Here is an 18,723-nt window from a genome sequence, read left to right as displayed (position 1 = left end):
TATAGTCCTACATGTATGCCAGAGGTGGGACACAAATTGAGTTTTGAATTTTCTAAATATATAAAGAAAGAAACATGCTCTAAAGTCACAGTGTCTGTATAGTAAAAATAAAAAAAAAGATTTATCAGGAGCAGTATAGCAATTCCTTCTTCAGTAGAAATATTTCTTGTGGTTTCTCCTATAGAATTTTTCGGAGGTGCTAATGAATGATGAGCCAGTAAGTTTTGTAAGACTGTTTCTTATAAGGCTTCTCAACGGAGACCAAGGGCTTAATGTCAAAATATGGCCATTAAAATAAATTCGGTTTCTACTTTAAACATTTAATGCAGATGTATCAAACTCTGCCATGGACCTAAAATCTCTCAAACAACTATAAAATATGTAATTTTAACAATGTAATTCCATAGGGAATCCTTTAGGGTGGACTAGTTTCCAATATTCTGTAGGTAACCAAACTACAGTCATGCATCATTTAATGATGGGAATACTTTCTGAGAAATGTGTCGTTAGGCGAGTTCATCATTGTGTGGACATCATAGAGTGTATTACACAAACCTAGATGGTAGAGCGTACTACACACCTATGCTATATGGTAGAGCCTATTGCTTCTAGGCTACAAATATGCACAGCATGTGACTGTACTAGACACTGTAGGCAATTGTAACACAGTGGTAAGTATTTATGTATCTAAACATAGAAAAGGTACAGTAAAAATATGATATAATCATCTTATGGGACCATCATTACACATGCAGTCTGCCATTAACTGAAATGTCATTATGCAGCGTGTGACTCTATTTGATTTGCCGTATGGTTGTTAGGACTTAACCCAATTAATCTTTGGAGAGCATTTACTAGAAATAACAATTTTGGTTTTGGAATAGTCAATCTTAACTTTTTGGGATTATTAGTTAAAGCAGCTAGCATTGCCATAACTAAAGCAGAATTTTATCTTTCAGAATCAGTTAAGGGCTTTTTGGACAATATAACTAACTACGTCATCTGCACACAGAAGGATATTTATTTTTCTTATTTCAACTCATCCAAGGGTGGTGGCTGGGCTGTTAGGTACAGTTTCAAGAGAGGGGAAGCCACAACTCTCTGCTCTCCTAGTTATAGCAACTTAATGTAGATCCTCAAGAGTTGAGGAGTACCGATAAGCATAATAAGAAATAGAAACACAAGTCCACAAAGAGGAAGTACACTTGGGTTGATTTTCAATTTATTATTGCAGTGATTTCAGAGAATGAACCTAATCAACTGATCCAATTGACATTGAATGTAATTTTGACTGACAAGGCTTAGTTTACCCCTTAGGTGCAATGGGTTAAGAACAGAGACAGAGAGCTTTTCACCAAAATCCATGTTCCCCTTTCTTGGATTGGAGGCATTGTTGGGAGGTGGATTCCTGGCTAGAAACTATATTCCCCAGAGCACCTTATAACCAGATGTGGTTGTATGACTAGTCCTTATTGATGGAATATGAGCAGAAATGAATTGTGTCATTTGCAGGCTGAGGTTTTAAAGAACTGAGTGTGGCTTCTCTATAGGGTAGTCCCTGCTTAATCTGCGGTTTCGCTTTCCATTATTTCAGTTACCCACAGTTCACTGCGGTTCAAAAACATTCAATGAAAAATTCCAGAAATAAACAATTCATGTTTTAAATTGTGCGGCATTCTGAGTAGAATGATGAAATCTGCCGCTAACTACACTCCGCTCTCATTAGTCACTTAGAAGCCAGCTCGGTTAACAGATCAGCTGTCCCCGTATCGCAGCACTGTGTTCACGTTACTCTTATTTTACTTAGCAGTGGCCCCAAAGTGCAAGAGTAGTGATACTGGCATATTGTTATAATTGTTCTATTTTATTATTATTGTTGTTAATCTCTTACTGCGCCTAATTTGTACGCTAAATTTTATAGGTATGTATGTAGAGGAAAAAAACATAGCATATATGGACTTTGGTACTATCTGAGGTTTCAGACATCGATGTGGGTCTTGGAACATACCCCTCCAGGGTGAGGGGGGACTACTGTTCTCCTCTTACCCCATCTGCAGGCTGAATGAAGGGCATTCTGTGCTCTTAGGGGATGAAGGTGCTACAGAATGGAAGAAGCTTGGGTCCCTGAATTGCCATGTGGCAGGGAGCCACCTACCACTCCCCTACATTGGATGGTTACACGTCTGAGAAACTTTTTTTTTTTTTTGAGACGAAGTCTCACTTTGTCGCCCAGCCTGGAGTGCAGTGGTGCAAACTCAGCTCACTGCAACCTCCGCCTCCTGGGATCAAGTGATTCTCCTGCTTCAGCCTCCTGAGTAGCTGGGCTTACAGGCACTCACCACCACATCTGGCTAATTTTTGTATTTTTAGTACAGGTGGGGTTTTGCCATGTTGGCCAGGCTGGTCTTGAACTCCTCACCTCAGGTTATCCATCTGCCTCGGCCTCCCAAAGTGCTGGGATTACAGGTGTGAGCCATGGCACCTGGCCAGAAATAATTTTTATTGTGTTAAAACACTGAAGCTTTGGATTTTATGTGTTACAACAGCCATAATTACCATAACTTAAATGGACTCTTTTAATCTTCCAGAATCAGTTAATAGGTTTTGAAATGACCACTCTGAGTGAGGCAAGTAAAAGCAATTACGTAGAGTAAATTAAGACAGAAGAAACAGAAAAGGTACATTTTAAAGTTATTTTCTAAAGACCACTCTTGGGAAAACAGTATGATTTTGTGACTAAGCATTTTTGTGGGGTCATTCTTTTTTTTTTTTTTCCTAATTCATCAAGAGGGAGTCATCCCCTCACGATGTCTATTGATTGTTAACTGTCTGGGTTTGCTGTTCCTTTTCTAAACATCCTTGTTTTGTTGGGCTTTGGGTAAATCCTAGTTTTCTGTTATTTCTGGACATAGTCCAATATAATAAGAGTCAAGCCTTGGGAATAGTCCTGGAATTTCCCAGGACCTTTTATTTTACTGTAAAAGAGATTGAAGTAAAGAAATCTTGTTATTCCTCAGCCTGGAAGATTATGGCCTTGGGCTCCTCAACCCAGACAGAGCTTCAGGTTTTAGTTCTGGACACAGAGTTGAGAGGGTGAAGTATATAGAATACACTCCTTGTGCTGCTGGCCTATGACCTAGGCTTGGAAATGCTCAATTCCTGTCAGAGGCATGTTCTGCACAGCAGAAAGGGTCCACCATGTTACTGATTCCACAGTAGAAATGCTGTTAGCAACTGCTCTGAGGGGCTTTCTAAAGAATGGGGACCGAGGCCATGTAGACACAGAGGAATGGAGAAGCTACCCTTGGTATGGACAAAACCTTTTCCTTCATTGCTCAGTTATCTTACAAAAAGGTGGCCTTCTTGATCATCCAATTTACTTCAGTGTATTTCTTCACAGGGCTTCTAGGAGCACACACTTCTGGTTTCCTTCTAATCCCCCGATCTCCCTGCTGCTGACTCCTTTGCCTCCTCCCAGCAACTAGAGGCTGGCATGGCCCTGGGTTTAGACATTAACCTTTCTGCCCAGTCACTGCTCTTTTGCCCTATTTAATTTTCTTCATAGCCCTCATCACTATTAGAAATGATCTTATTTATTTGTTAACTGGTATGCTTAAGAGCTTCACTAGAATATAAGCTCTGTGACATCAGAGATTCTGTTTTATTTACTGTAGAATTTCAAAGGACTAGAACAGTCCTTGGTCCATAACATGTGCTCGAAAAAAAGTTGTTGAATGCATAATTGACTGACTGATTAATGGAATGAGTGAATATATGAATTCTGATGATGACAAACAGCATGTCTTCTTAAAGATTAGGAGACAAAACTTTTATCGAAGTAGGAGGAGAGAGTTTGAAATTATTTTAGAATACTTTGTTGTGGTCCTATCTGCTGCAACTTCAAAAAATAAAAAAAGATGGTTTTCTTTTTCTTTTTTATCAGCCACAGAGGGATGGATTAGATGACCTTCTCATACAAGTTGAGTCACTCCCAACTTGAGCATCATGTAAACCTGGCCACTTACCTCACATTGGGCTCAGCAGTGGCAGCATGCAGTGGCAGGCGGCCATTTTTATCTGGGATATTGTGCTTGGCACCGTTTCTGAGTAGACTCACACAGCCTTCAAGCCAGCCCTGAAATACAAGAGCAACCACATCATTATATAACAGAAGCTCACGTAACATGGTCCAACAAACTTTCTCTAGATTTTTTTCCCTTTCTCTGGTTTGGTTAAAAACATATTTTATTTGACTTGAAGTGGTTAAGAACCACAACTCCATCTTAGATGCCTCAACAGATGGCCGAAGGTCTTGAAGTAGAGATTCCCAGGTTTATGAGAGGACCTTTCCCCTTTAGATGCAGACTGACCTTAGAATCTCTCCATCTCCCCCTCCCCATTTCTAGGGCCACTCACTGGTATTACATGTGTAAGCTCAGACACATGATAAATGGGCCTTGGTCTTCTATTGCAAGCTCCTTTTCTAGTAACCACAAGGACAGCACCTTGCTTATTCAGGTCAGTCCCCCTCCCAGTGCCTAGCAGTCTAACCTGAGCTCCACTGCAATGGCTGGGACCCTGCCACCTTGTTGACTGATCTTTCTGATGCTGAAAGCTTGAATTCCTAAATATAAGGCATCACCAGCACCTTCCAAAGGTTTCCCATTGCTATGTTTTATCCACCTGTAAAGTCCTCAAGAAACTTTATGTGAACTGCTGAAACCTGCTGTCTACAGTTGTCTAGATTGAGACCTGATATGGCCACATCTCATGCTTGTCTCCTCCTCGGTCAACATTTACTGCTGGGTCATCTTCTCATTGTCTTTCCCATTTCAAAGGGCAGGTATAACTTCAGGCTAGCCGTCCCTCCCATGCTACTTTAACTGACCCATACCTATTGATAACCAAGTTTGGCTCGCATGCTAAAGAGGATGTCTCCTACGTTCATCCAGAATGGCTTGGGTTATTTGCCCAATTATAAGTATACTTAAAAATAGATGAAATTATTATTATGAAGAATAATAGGATAACCCTCTATTTTGTTCAGAAGCAGGCTTCCCACCTTCCTACATTCGCGTCTAGGTAAACCTCAAAATTATCCAGTAAAATGAGAAAGATGACTGAAGATTTTTCCTCCTTATACTGAAAGCAATAAAAATCAAAATGTTGTCTGGGCAGGGTGGCTCACGCCTGTAATCCCAGCACTTTGGGAGGCTGAGGTGGGTGGATCACAAGGTCAGGAGATCGAGACCATCCTGGCTAACACGGTTGAAACCCCGTCTCTACCAAAAATACAAAAAATTAGCTGGGAGTGGTGGCGGGTGCCTGTAGTCCCAGCTACTCGGGAGGCTGAGGCAGGACAATGGCGTGAACCCGGGAGGCAGAGCTGGCAGTGAGCTGAGATCGCGCCACTGCACTCCAACCTGGGCGACAGAACGAGACTCTGTCTCAAGAAAAAAAAAAATAATAAAAATGTTAATAAATGCATGGAGAAGAAGGAAGATAATGATAAGAAAAGAACCTTTTGGTTTTGAAAAGTCTGGAAGGAAAATCAACAAAAATGCATCAAAATTCAGAGTATAAATATTGAATACGATTTTGTAGAATTGACCATTAATATCTAAGTCTTAAGCAGAAGCAAGTATTTTTCTGGCATTTCCAGTCTTGAGTCATAGTTTACTGATGCATTAAATCTGTTTCTAGTTGTTAATGTCTAAATCATCAAGTTCTCAGATTAAAAGAAATGAGACTCAGAGACCCAAAAGAAAGGCATGCTGGGCAAATTTCAGAGTTGCCAAAGATTTACAGTTTTCGAAAAGCAGATCTTTTGGTGGGGGAAAGTTTGAAACACTTTTAAAAATCATATTGCAACATTTCCTGGAACTCTGTGTGTGTCAATGGTTTTCTGATTTTTTTTTTCCTGAAGATAAAAAGAAGAAAACCATTGAATATACTATCTGAAACCCTTGGTCAGTCACTATTAAGAACCAACAAATGAGTTTGATACCTACTATGTGCTGGCTGATTCCCCAAGTGTTAATTGTCAGCTGTGATGGGCATTTTTTTTTTATTACATGTTACAAATGAAGGAGAAAGCACAAAGAGATACAGTGATTTGCCTAACCAACGTCACACACCTGTGAAATCTGATCATTTGAATTGGGTCCTTCTTGTTGTATCCAACTACTAAACCAGAGTTGAGAAGTCAGGGAAAAAAAGCAGGCAGGGCACATAACATTGCTCCCAAAATGCAATTAGCTGTGAGCCTGGCTGCTGAAACTGCCTGTAGTAACTAGTTTTATCTAATGGCTTCTGAAAAACCTGCTGCAACTCAAAGACAAATTTTACCCACCATGGTCACTCACCAGTCAGAGCTTGCCAGCTCCCCAAAACTCGACTAGTGCCAATGAACTTTCTGGAAAAACAATATGTAACATTTCTCCTTCTAATAAAACCTACAACTTCCTCTTCATTCTTTGGACATATCGAGGACCACCTGGTCTGTGTGTATGCCCCGAATTGCAATTGTTTTTTTTCTTGTTTTTTGAGTCAGGGTCTCACTCTGTCGCCCAGGCTGGAGTACAGTGGCACGATCTCGGCTCACTGCAGCCTCCACCTCCTGGGTTCAAGTGATTCTCCTGCCTCAGCTTCCCAAGTAGCTGGGACTACATGCATGCGCCACCACGCCTGGCTACATTTTGTATTTTTGGTAGAGACGGGGTTTCACCATGTTGCCCAGGCTGGTCAGGAACTCCTGACCTCAGGTGATCCACGTGCCTCGGCCTCCCAAAGTGCTGGGATTACAGGCGTGAGCCACCATGCCGGGCTCCAATTCTTATATATCAAATAATATGTTAAATGTAGAGATTCGCCTCTCTCTCTCTCTCTCTCTCTCTCTCTCTATATATATATATATATATATCTTGGCTCACCACAACTTCCGCCTCCTCCTGGGTTCAGGTGATTCTCCTGCCTCAGCCTCCCGAGTACCTGGAATTACAGGCATGCGCCACCACGCCCGACTAATTTTGTATTTTTAGTAGAGACAGGGTTTCTCCATGTTGGTCAGGCTGGTCTCAAACTCCCAACCTCAGGTGATCCTCTAGCCTCTTGGCCTCCCAAAGTAGCGGGATTACAGGCGTGAGCCACCGTGCCTGGCCTCAACTCTACATATTTTATTTGAGTTTGACACATCTGTGGTAAGGTTTTTTGTACACTGAGTTCAGAGTTGTGGCTGAGACTTAACTTCTAAGTGTCCCGTTTGCGAAATTTTTCTTTAATTCTTGAATTTGAACATTGCCAGGAGGGAGGGATAAGCTTCACCGTGCAGTCCCCAGGACAACCGCTTCCCGTGAGCCTCAGCAGAACAATGGAGGGTCCTGCCTTGGGGAGCCACAGGGAGATGGGGGCAGAGTTAAAAAGGTGGCACCACATGGTGTCCTGCTGGCAGATTCTCCTCATGCAGCCCTTAGAATATATTCCTAGAAAGAGTTGTCTGCAAAGGTGTCAGCTTTCCAGGCTGCAAGGGTGTCCACCATTATTCACCGTGATGTAGACGAGTACTTCTTCCCAGTCCCTTGCACAGCTCTCTAGTCAAAGAAATGTAAAATTTTGAATTTTTGAACTTTGAAAGGGGGACAGTTTGCTTTCACTACATTCTATTTGCTAGTGGCAGTCAACTTTAGAAACCCCTTCTATGCCCTTCCTCTACCCCCTTATCCCAGTTTTCTCTTTTCTTCAGCTCAGACACTGGAAAAGTCCATAGCAAGAGCAGTTCTTAAGGCATGTGCTAGAAGGGAGGGGGCTAGGAGGACAGCCATATGTCTGTCTGAGATATGGGACTTCGGCTAATATGCACAGACCAGTGGCTTTTAAACTTGACGGGCAAGTTTTTAAAAATCGCCTGGGAGGCTGAGGTGGGCAGATCATGAGGTCAAGAGATCGAGACCATCCTGGCCAACATGGTGAAACCCTGTCTCTACCAAAAATACAAAAATTAGCTGGGTGTGGTGGTGCATGCCTGTAGTCCCAGCTACCTGGGAGGCTATGGCAGGAGAATTGCTTGAACCTGGGAGGCAGAGTCTGCAGTGAGCTGAGGTCGCACCACTGCACTCCAGCCTGGTGACAGAGTGAGACTCTGTCTCCAAAAAAAAAAAAAAAAAATTGCCAGGGAGGTTTGTTTAACATGCAGACTCCCCCAACACCAATTACCCCAGTCCTGCTCACAGAGTATCTGACTCAGAAGGTCTAGGGTATACCCCTGGTACCTGCATTTGACACTAATGTGAATAAGTTCTGATAACCCTCTACCATCAGACCAGCCTGGCATTTGCATTTGAAACAAGCACCCCAAGGGATATTGACACAAAAGATCTGTGGACCACAGTTTGAAAATTTCTTCCCAGATTTGCATGTGAGTTCTAGAGAGAGAGCACAAATAGAAAATGAAAAAGTAGGCTCTAAAGGAAATCTCTGTGAGACTTGGGCAATGCTTCATTGCAATCTATGATAGGTCATGGCAGAAAGGGGTGGTGTTTGGGAAAGGGAAGTGATTTAATTCAGCAGGACACCCTCAATGGGGCTGGTCCAGAGTGAATTCACCACCATCAGTGGGCAGCAATAGCAAATGCAAGCCATAGCAAATGCAAGAAGCTGCACTGGTAGCAATGGTGGTCATAGTGAAGATTTCTGGGTACCTCTCTGGAGAGGAAGAAAAAGGATGACCTCCATGTGGTGGTTAGGACTTGTTTGACATGGACTCAAGGCACCCCTAGGACCTCCCAAAAGGATTGCAGGAAGAGTTTGAGAGGAGAGGGTCTTGAGGATTTTCAGTAAGGCTTAACCAGGCTTGCTCTAATGTTGGGAAATGCTGAACTGAAATCTCTACCGGTGAGGACTAGTATTATGACACAGTTGTTAAATTGAGCCCTGATTGTGGGCTGAGTCCTCTGCTTGGCGTTGTCCCTTTAAGAGCCTGCTTTGTCTCCCCTGTTCTCTATCTTCCAGTCCCTCCCACCACCTTCCCCAGTTCTCATTCTCCACATTCCTTAGCCTCAAGCTTCTACTCAACCAATTCTACCCCACAGATGTTAACTGGATCTTCACAGTATTCCCACCCTGTAGGGGTTATTTAGGGAGATTGTTTTTAGAAGCACCAAGTGTGTCCAGAAATATCCCAAGAGAAATTCTGATGCCATTAAGATAGAAAAGAATGTTTCCCTAATGGCCATATCACCTCTATCTTAGAGGATTGTTAGGAAGATCCAAAATGGCCCAAATTCATGAAACCAACTCTAAGTGGGGATAAAAACGTTGAAGATGATTGGAGTAAAGCTTCAAGTTCCAGCTCCTTTAGCCAGCTGCATAGATCCAAGAATGCTCCTTTGCAACTGGGACCCCATAATGACACCCTTCGCCTACCCTGCTCCTTAGACCCTGTGACAGGCACAAGTCAGTACCAGGTAGGTGGCCAGGCATAAACTTGTGCGGCCATAAGCATCCTGCATGTTAATATTGGCTCCCATCTTCAACAGCAGCTTCACTGTGTCCACTTGACGTCCAGAAACCGCATGCATCAAGGGCGTGCATCCTGGAATGAGACATTTCAACAGCCTTTAAACATGTGTGACCCATGAAACTGATGAGCAGGCTTTATTGGCCTGTTCATTTATTTTGCTGTTTGCAGTACAAACCCAGCTGTTTGTATGGGACTGAAGGGAGATGAAGCTATTGTTGCTACATCTCTATAAACTATGTATTTTTTTTACTGGCTCTTTTCAATCTTCTGCAATTTTGCAATAATTGGCTGAGTAAAACATTTTGGGTAGATGATAAAAATTGCTTATGACTGTGTCAGGGATCAGCATAATTTAAGACATAACAGGCAGATTTATCCTGACTTGGCTTGAACCATGTAGAATCTAGGAGTGCCTTTGGAAAGCCGCTCTATCTAGGCAGATGGGTTCAGCACACTTTTACTGGGGGTGGCAGGTGTTAAGGGGCAGCAACAGTACCCAGCCTTGGATTGCACAAATTCTTGCTGAAAAAGTGGCCACCTGTACTGAAATGCTTCTCTGTTTTCAGAATCAATATAGGTCAAGGCATTTAGTTTTTTATGCGTTTTCTTCCTGAATAAAAATAGAGATGAAATTACACATTTTGATGAACTTTGCAGGGCTGTTGGAACAAGCCAGCCTCATGAAGCAGGATCCAGGTGCTTCTTATTCCTTCAGGTGAAGAACTCAAACCTCAGATTCACTCCCTGCCCAGTCGAGACTTGTGTAGATGTCTTTGGACTGGAGATTGTGATTCTTCTCCAGATGAACTGCAAGCTCTGACCCAGAGAAATCCCCGAGAAAGGGTAAATTCCAAGATTTCTGTTTTCACTGAAAGAACACCGAGTTCAGAGTTGTGGCTGAGTCTTAACTTCTAAGTGTCCCTTTTGCCAAAGTTTTCTTTAATATTTGAATTTGAACATTGCCAGGAGGGAGTGATGAGCTTTGCAGTGCAGTCCCTAGGACACCAGAAATTGAGTTGCAGTCGGCAACTCAATTTCTCTCCAATTTTTTTCCTTCTGAAACTCTTTCAGTCATCTGTACTGGGAAAAAGCAGCAATGAAGTGCTATGTCTTAAAATAGTTGCAAAATTTCCTTCCTTTCCCTTCCTCCCTTCCTTTCTTCCTGTCAACAAGTGGTAATTATAACTACTGAGAGAAAAAAAGGACATGCTGCAAAAGGCAATTATTGAAGCAATCTGTGAATCTGAAATGCTCAGTAAGTAAAGCTAAAGAATCCCTAGATAGGCCAGGTGTGGTGGCTCCTGCCTGTAATCCCAGCACTTTGGGAGGCAGAGGTGGGCAGATCTCTTGAGGCCAGGAGTTCGAGAACAGCCTGGCCAACATGGTGAAACCCTGTCTAAAAATTCAAAAAAAATTAGCCGGGCATGGTGGCACGCACCTATGATCCCAGCTACTCAGGAGGCTGAGGCAGGAGAATTGCTTGAACCCGGGAGGTGGAGGTTGCAGTGAGCTGAGATTGTGCCACTGCACTCCAGCCTGGGTGACAGAGTGAGACTCCATTTCAAAAAACACACACACACAAAGAAACAAAAACAGAATCCCTAGATATTGTTTTCATAAAATTACATGCTATGTCTGGCTAATTTACATCTATCTTGAGAGCCTAGCTTCCATATAAATTTCTTCAGGGAACACCTTCCTGACCCTCCATTGTGAACTGGGTGTCCATGTTATAATTTTTCATCATCCTTCATTTTTCTCTAGTAATTCTTTTAATATTTTACAATTATGTATTGATTGAGCATAATCACGTGTTTAAAATTTGTCTCTTCTAAGCTATAAATTCAAAGTGGAAGGAACCACATCTCTCATGCTCATCACTGAATCCTCAGTACCAACCACTGTACCTGGTACCGGGAAGATATTAAACAGCAATTCTGAAATGCATAACCAAATGATTACTGAACAAATCTTTTCTTTCTTTTTTTTTTTTTGAGACAGCATCTTGCTCTGTTGCCCAGGCTGGAGTGCAGTGGTGTGATCATGGCTCCCTGCAGCCTTGACCTTCTAGGCTCAAGCAATCCTTCCACGTCAATGTCTCAACATACAGGGATTACCGGCGTGAGCCACTGCATCTGGCCCAAATATTTCTTAAGTTTAAATAATTTTCCTGAGGTGTCTCTAACTGAGGTTTAGGGAGGAATGACAGATTTATCTCCAAATGGGGTTCCAAAATTTATTTTAAGTTGGTACATTTGTCCTTGTAGAAAATAGAAAAAAAAAAAAACCTCAAAATAAAAAAAAAAGACAGTACAGCATTGTTCCTGTATGTAAAATTCATATATAAAAGAAAAGGTCTTCCTTAAACAAAAGCAATAGGAAAAGTAACAAAAAACAATAGCAACAACAACAAAAATACGGTACTTAGGAATAAATCTAACCGAAGAAGAGCAAGACTTATGTGGATAAGAAGTATAAAACTTACTGGGTGACATAAAAGAACTAAACATGGGAAGATACTATGTTTATGAAGGAAAAGACTCAATATAATAGAGCTATCAATTTCCTGAAAATGAACCTATACATTCATTGCAAGTCTAATAAAAACTCAACAAAGCCGTTGTGAAACTTGAAAAAAATCCTAAAATTTATCTGGAAGTTTAAAGTGCCAAAAAAATTTTCAAGACAATTTTACAGTAGAATGAAAGAGGATTATTGCTTTTTGAACCAACAAGATTATACAGCCATGGTAGTTAAAACAATAAATATATCAACAGAACAGAAGAAACAGTCCAGGAAATACTTAGACCTATGGAGGAACTCAATATATGACCAAAGTGACATCACAAATCAGTAGGAAAAAAAAAGGTATTCAATAAATGGTGCTGACAAACTGGCTATACAAAAGGGATATGTTAAAATTAGATCTAAAATTCACATCATACATAAATACTTTCCAAATGGATTAGACACAAATATGAAAAGCAAAATTTAACAACTTACAAAATATATAGACGAATATATTTTATAACATTAAGACTAGTAAGGCCTTACTGAAGAAGACATAAAAACTGCAAACTATAAAGAAAACATTTTATTAAATTCAATTATATTCAAATTAAAATTTTCTGTATTACATAAGATCCCATAAATGAAATGAAAAGGCCAGCTACAGATTGGGAGGTTATTTTAATTCATAAAACCAAGAAAAAATTATGAGCTTAACTAAATAAATAACATCAACAATTCAATCAGAGAGAAATAAACAATGTAGGAGCAATTTGAGAGACAGCAGACACAAGTCAATAAATGTATGAAAGATTATAAATCTCTCAAATAATTAGGGAATACATATTTCTATATTTCTCAATGTCATTGAGAAATGACATTGAGAAATGACATTGAGAAACCACTTCATACATATTGGATTAGCAATTATAAAACATCTGAAATGCCAGGTGTTGTCAAAGATTTGGGAAACTCTTACACACTGTTGGTTAAAGTATAAGTTGGGACAACCATTTTTGGGGATAAATGTGGCAACATTTAATAAAATCATAGGTGCTTATACCTTATAACCCTGTAATTCCACTTCCAAGTTTATTTCATAAAGAAAATTTCACATTGATGAACAAAGAGATATAATCAAAGATGATAATGAAGAACTAAACTAACAAGAAATGGCATAAATGAACATTAATAGAGAAATACATAAATTATATTTATGCAAAGAAGTGTCATAGAGCAATTAAAATGTCTGAGTTAAATTAATCCAGATCCACTTGAATAAATCTTAAAGACATAATTTTGAGTGAAGAAAGCCAATTGCAAAGATACACACTATTATTTATGTAAATTTTATAAATCAAAATAACAACAGATTGCTATAAACCCAGGAAAAATAGTTCAAGCACAAAAACAGAAAAAGGAAAGATATACACCAGCTTCAGAATAGCGGTTAGTTATTTTAGAGGAATGTAGGGAAAAGGGGTGGAATCAGAAAAGAATAAAAAGGGCCTTCAACTGCTCTGTAACTTTTTTCCTTTAAAAAAATCCAAGGAAAAGATTGCAAATTGTCAAAATTGTTAAATTCTGCAAAATAAAGGGTGGAGCAACTTGGTTAGGTAAGGTGTGCAGGAAGGTAGCCTCAGCATCTTGCGTCCTTAAATGATCCACTTTGCCACATGGTAAAGTGTTCAAGAACTTTAAGACATCTGCACTACAAGATAAGGAGCAGAAACAGCACTAACCAAGGACACAGAATATTTGGGTTCCAGTTCCAACTATTTTATTAGCTATGAAACTTTGGCTAAGAAACTTAGCCACGTCGAGACTCATTGTCTTGTCCTGGGTGGTGCAAAGTAATTACAGTAAGGTTATGAAATTCCAAAAGCAACAATAATAGCTTGTATTTATTGAGTGTTTATTATGTATCAGGCATAACTTTGAATACTCTAGATGGATTAACCTAGCTAGTTTTGATTTTTGTACTGTCTTAGTCTGTTTTCTGTTGCTGTAAATGAATACACGAGACTGGGTAATTTATAAAGAGAAGAATTTTATTTCTTTCAGTTCTGGAGGCTGGGATGTCCAAGGTTGAGGGGCCATATTGGGTGAGGGCCTTTTTGGTGGTGGGAACTCTCTGCAGAGTCCTGAGGTGGTACAGGGTATCACATGGCAAGGGAGCTCATGAGAGATGACCAAACTAGCTTTTATAACAGACCCACTCCCGTGATTACTAACCCACTCCCACAATGACCCATGAGTGGATTAATCCCAATAATCTCCCAAAGGTTCCACCTCTCAACAATACTGCATTGTGGACCAGGTTCCCAACACATGAAATTTGAGGGAACACATTCGAACTATAGCATGTAGCTTGAATGTAGTTGAAATTGGGTATACTGATTCCTTCCTCTTTATTCTTTTTCAAAATTGTTTTAACTATCCTAGTTCCTTTGTATTTCTATACACATTTTAGCTAATCTTGTCTATATACGCAAAAAATCTTGCTGGGGTTTGGTAGAAATTGTGGTCTCCATCTCATGCCAAGATGTCTCTTCAGAATTTGTGCTAGATCTGTATACAAATTTGAAGAGCACTGCATGTTTACGATGTTGAGCCTTCTAGTCCACAAACATGGTATGCCTTTCCATTTATTAAGATCTTTGATTTATTTAATTAGCACTTTATAGTTTTCAACATACAAGTTCTGTACGTATTTTATTGTATTTGCACCTAAATGTTTCTTTTTATTGAGTGATTTTAAATGGTATTATAGTTTAAAATTTTGATGTCTGCATGTTCATTGTTTGTATACAAAAATAAAATCTATGTCTTGTACCCTGTGACCTTGCTGAACTCACTTAGTTGTAGGAGTATGTTGGTAGGTTCCTTAGGAGTTACTATGAAGACAATCAAATTGTGCAAAAAGTAATAGTTTTCTTTTTTCCTTTTCAAGATGTATGCTTTTGGCCCGGCCAATGGCTCACACCTGTAATCCCAGCACTTTGGGAGGCCAAGGTGGGAGGATCACCTGAGAGGTCAGAAGTTTGAGAAGAGCCTGGGCAACACGGTGAAACCTGTCTCTACTAAAAATACACAAATTAGCTGGGAGCAGTGGCAAGCACCTGTAATCCCAGTTACTCAGGAGTCTGAGGCAGAATTGCTTGAACCCGGTATGTGGAGGTTGCAGTGAGCCGAGATTGCACCACTGCACTCCAGTCTGGGTAAAAAATAAAAGATGTCTGCTTTTTATTTCTTTTTCTTGCCCTTTTGCACTCATATTAAACTATGCTGAATTGGAGTGGTGAGAGTGGACATTCACACCTTGTTCCAGGTCTTAGGGGCAAAGCACTTAAACTTTCACCATTAAGTAAAACCTTAGCTCTAGAGTTGTTTTTGTTGTTGTTGATACTCTTCCTTATGTTGAAGAAGCTCTCCTCTATTCCTGTTTTTCTGAGATTTTTATTATTAATATGTGTTAAATTTTGTCTAAAGCTTTTTTTGTATTAATTGATATGAACATGTGATTTTTCTGCCTTAGTTGGTTAATTCAGTGGATTACATTGACTTTCAAATATTGAACCAGTTTTACAGCCCTAACATCCCTAAAACAAACTCTACTTGGTCATGGTGTATGATTCTTTTTGTTTTTGTTTTGAGATAGAGTCTCGCTCTGTCACCCAGGCTGAAGTGCAGTAGTGCGATCTCGGCTCACTGCAACCTCCGCCTCCCGGTTCAAGCAATTCTCTTGCCTCAGCCTCCCCAGTAGCTAGGATTACAGGAGCATGCCACCGTACCCAGCTAATTTTTGTATTTTTAGTAGAGACGGGGTTTCACCGTGTTGGCCAGGCCGGTCTTGACCTCAAGTCCTGATCTCAAGTGATCTGCTTGCCTCGGCCTCCCGAAGTGTTGGGATTATAGGCGTGAGCCACCATGTCCAGCCTATTTCCGTATATGACTGAATTCTATTTGCTAATATTTGGTTAAGGATTTTTATATCTACATTCATGAAGACCACTGGCCTATAGGCTTTTTTTTTTTTTACATCGTCTTTAGTTTTGATAGTGAAGTAATACTAGCTCATAAACATAACTGAAACGTGTTTTCTCATCTCTTTTTTTTTGAAGAGATTATGTGGAATCGATGCTGGTTATTCTTTAAAAGTTTGTAGAAATCTGCCAGGTGAAGTGGCTCATATCTATAATCTTAGCACTTTGGGAGGCCAAGGTGGGAGGATCACAAATCTCTGGTGAAATAATCTAGTCCTGAAGATATCTTTTTTGGGGGGGATTTTAAAATTATGAAGTCAATTTCCTAATTATAGGGCTCTTCAGATTACCTATTTCTTATTGGCTATTTCTTACTGTTCTGTTTTCAAGTTCATTAATTCTTTCCTTTGCATCCTCATTCTGCTGCTGAGCTTATTCACTGAGTTTTAACATTGTGATGATTGTATTTTTGATTTTTAAAAATTCTCATGTGGTTTTTCCTTATGTCTTTTATTTCTTTGCTGAGACTTTCTATTTTTTTCTTTAGTTTTAAGCATGTTTTCAATTGCTCATTGAAGCATTTTTGTCACGGTTATTTAAAAATCTTTGTGAGATAATTCTAACATCTCTTTCATTGGCATCTGTTGATTATTTTTTTATTCAGTTTGGGATCTTCCTGTTTCTTGGTATGACAAATAATTTTTGATTGAAACTTGGACATTTGGGGTATTATATTATGAGATTCTTGATCTTAAACCTTTTATTTTAGCTGGCTTCCATGGGCACTGCTATAAAGGGGAAGTAAACGGGTGCCACCTCATTATTGCAAGGTGGTATTAGAAATCCAGGTTTCCTACTCAGTCTTTGCTGGAATGAGTGGGGCTGGAACCCCATGGCTTTTTGTGGTGTTTGGCTGGAGTAGGGACTTATTGTCTAAAAAATGTTCTGTCTTTCTAGGCTGTTTCTTTCCTGGTCCTTTTGCCAGAGAGTGAAGGCTTTTGTTGTTTTTCTTGCTGTTTGGTCTGTGCCTGTTGACATTTCTGGGTTGCCAGCTTCTTCAGCATCAGCTCTGGGAGAGACAAGGCAAGAAGAAAACCCTGGGCACTTACACCATGTCATTCCTTGAGTCAGAAGATCTCAGCTCATCTGTCATTTTATCTCCATCTTCCAGAGTCTTTTTATGTTTATATATAATGTCCAGGGTTTTTAGTTGCATTTAGCAGAAATAATACAAAAGAAATGCATCTACTCCAACTTCCCAGAAGCAGAAATCCTTGCTCTTTGCCTTTTACAGTTACATTTTCTCAATATCCATTGCTACCAAAAGTAGCCTGCTCTTTCCTTACCCTTTCCTAACTACTTGACCTATCTATTTTGGTCATTCATACAAAGATATTGAAAACAAACTCAAACTGATGACTTCATTATAAGAGGTGATGTGGTACCTGCACATAGCCACAGTATCAAAATGGCTGGTCAGATATACATTTATTAACATTGCTCATGTCTGAAGGCCATCTCTAAAAAAATAGAGCAGAACATTCTGGATTCAAAATGCATACATATCTCACCTTCACTGTCACAGCATTCTAGGATAGAAGGGTCTTCCCGAATCACTGCAGTCAGAGCATTGACATCTCCATTAGAGGCTGCTTGATAAACCATGGTCAGGTCAACTTCCTCAGATGAGTCACCTTCATGCATCAAACAGACACAATGTTAGTGTGTGGAGCCAGTTCACTGAAAGAATAACAATACCCAAGTCGTCACCCACACAAGTGATTCATTAAAACTTCTCAAGTGAATCCAGGCAGAAGTCTGGGTCATCCTGACTACACACTCCCTCACCACTTCTGAAGAAAGGTGGATCACTCATGCCATTTGTAACACCGCTGTGTATTGGAAAGGAACCTGAGGGATTGGATGTCATTTGAGATTTTCTGATTATTTCCAGGCATTCAGGCTTCTTGAAGCCAGGGAGCCCAGAGAGGAAAGTGGGAAGAGGGGCCCTCATCTTGGTTCTGCATTGCCCTTTTTGATCTGGAACATGTTCCTTGTCCTCCCAATAACTCAGTTTACTACCTTTCAAAGAGACATTGTGCTCTCCATTCTCCGTTCTCCAGATGTGGAGGGTGAGGCAGCCTTTCCCACCCTATTCTGTACCCTGAGGACTGACCCTTGCCGAGTGCTCCACCCAGGCTCCCTCACCCTCTTGCTTGCCCATGAGAGGCACGGGCAGGAGCCTGATGGGGAGAAGAGAGAGATGGGACATTTCTTCCTGCCTTCCCCTAGTGCAGTGTTCGGCAGGAGCCACTTCTCTCCCAACAGGAGGCTCTTTCTTGGCAGAGCCAGTCTCTTCCTCTGTAGAGTCAGTCTCTCTGGGTTCCCTGATAAAATGGTCCCCTCCCATCCTTCTTAGCTGTAAGGATGGGATTGGCTTCCCACTGATGTTAGTCTGTGGAGCTTTAGCATCCCTAGTTCATTCTTTCAGCCCTGCTTCATCTCTGCAAGCTGTCCCTTCATGAAAGTCTCTTCATTTCAACCACCTGAGATTTCATGAGAGGGCATTCCCAGAAGAAACAGAACTGTAGGCAACTCCTTTGAATTTGGTAGCCACCTGCATTATGCCTTGTGCACGACTGAACCAACTAATAGCATGGTCAAAGGCAACATCAGGCCAGGCATGATGGCTCAGGTCTGTAATCTCAGCAC

The 18,723-nt window shown here is 40.6% G+C and overlaps 1 protein-coding gene across 1 annotated transcript in view; it reads right to left on the bottom strand.

Moving 5' to 3' along the window:
* The window catches only part of ANKRD55 (ankyrin repeat domain 55), a 134,010-nt gene that overhangs the window by 66,373 nt on the left and 48,914 nt on the right, over window positions 1-18,723 (bottom strand). Inside the window, exons 3-5 of the mRNA XM_003827381.5 lie at window positions 17,583-17,705; window positions 9,459-9,589; window positions 4,026-4,135 (exon numbers count right to left, since the gene is read on the bottom strand). Of these exons, the coding sequence (XP_003827429.2) occupies window positions 4,026-4,135; window positions 9,459-9,589; window positions 17,583-17,705 (364 nt within the window). The remainder of the gene's footprint in view (window positions 1-4,025; window positions 4,136-9,458; window positions 9,590-17,582; window positions 17,706-18,723) is intronic.

This window comes from Pan paniscus, chromosome 4 (assembly GCF_029289425.2).
Source record: "Pan paniscus chromosome 4, NHGRI_mPanPan1-v2.0_pri, whole genome shotgun sequence".
Lineage (NCBI taxonomy): Eukaryota > Metazoa > Chordata > Mammalia > Primates > Hominidae > Pan > Pan paniscus.
The sequence above is the reverse complement of the archived record's forward strand: the minus strand, read 5'-3'. Positions and strand labels throughout refer to the sequence as shown.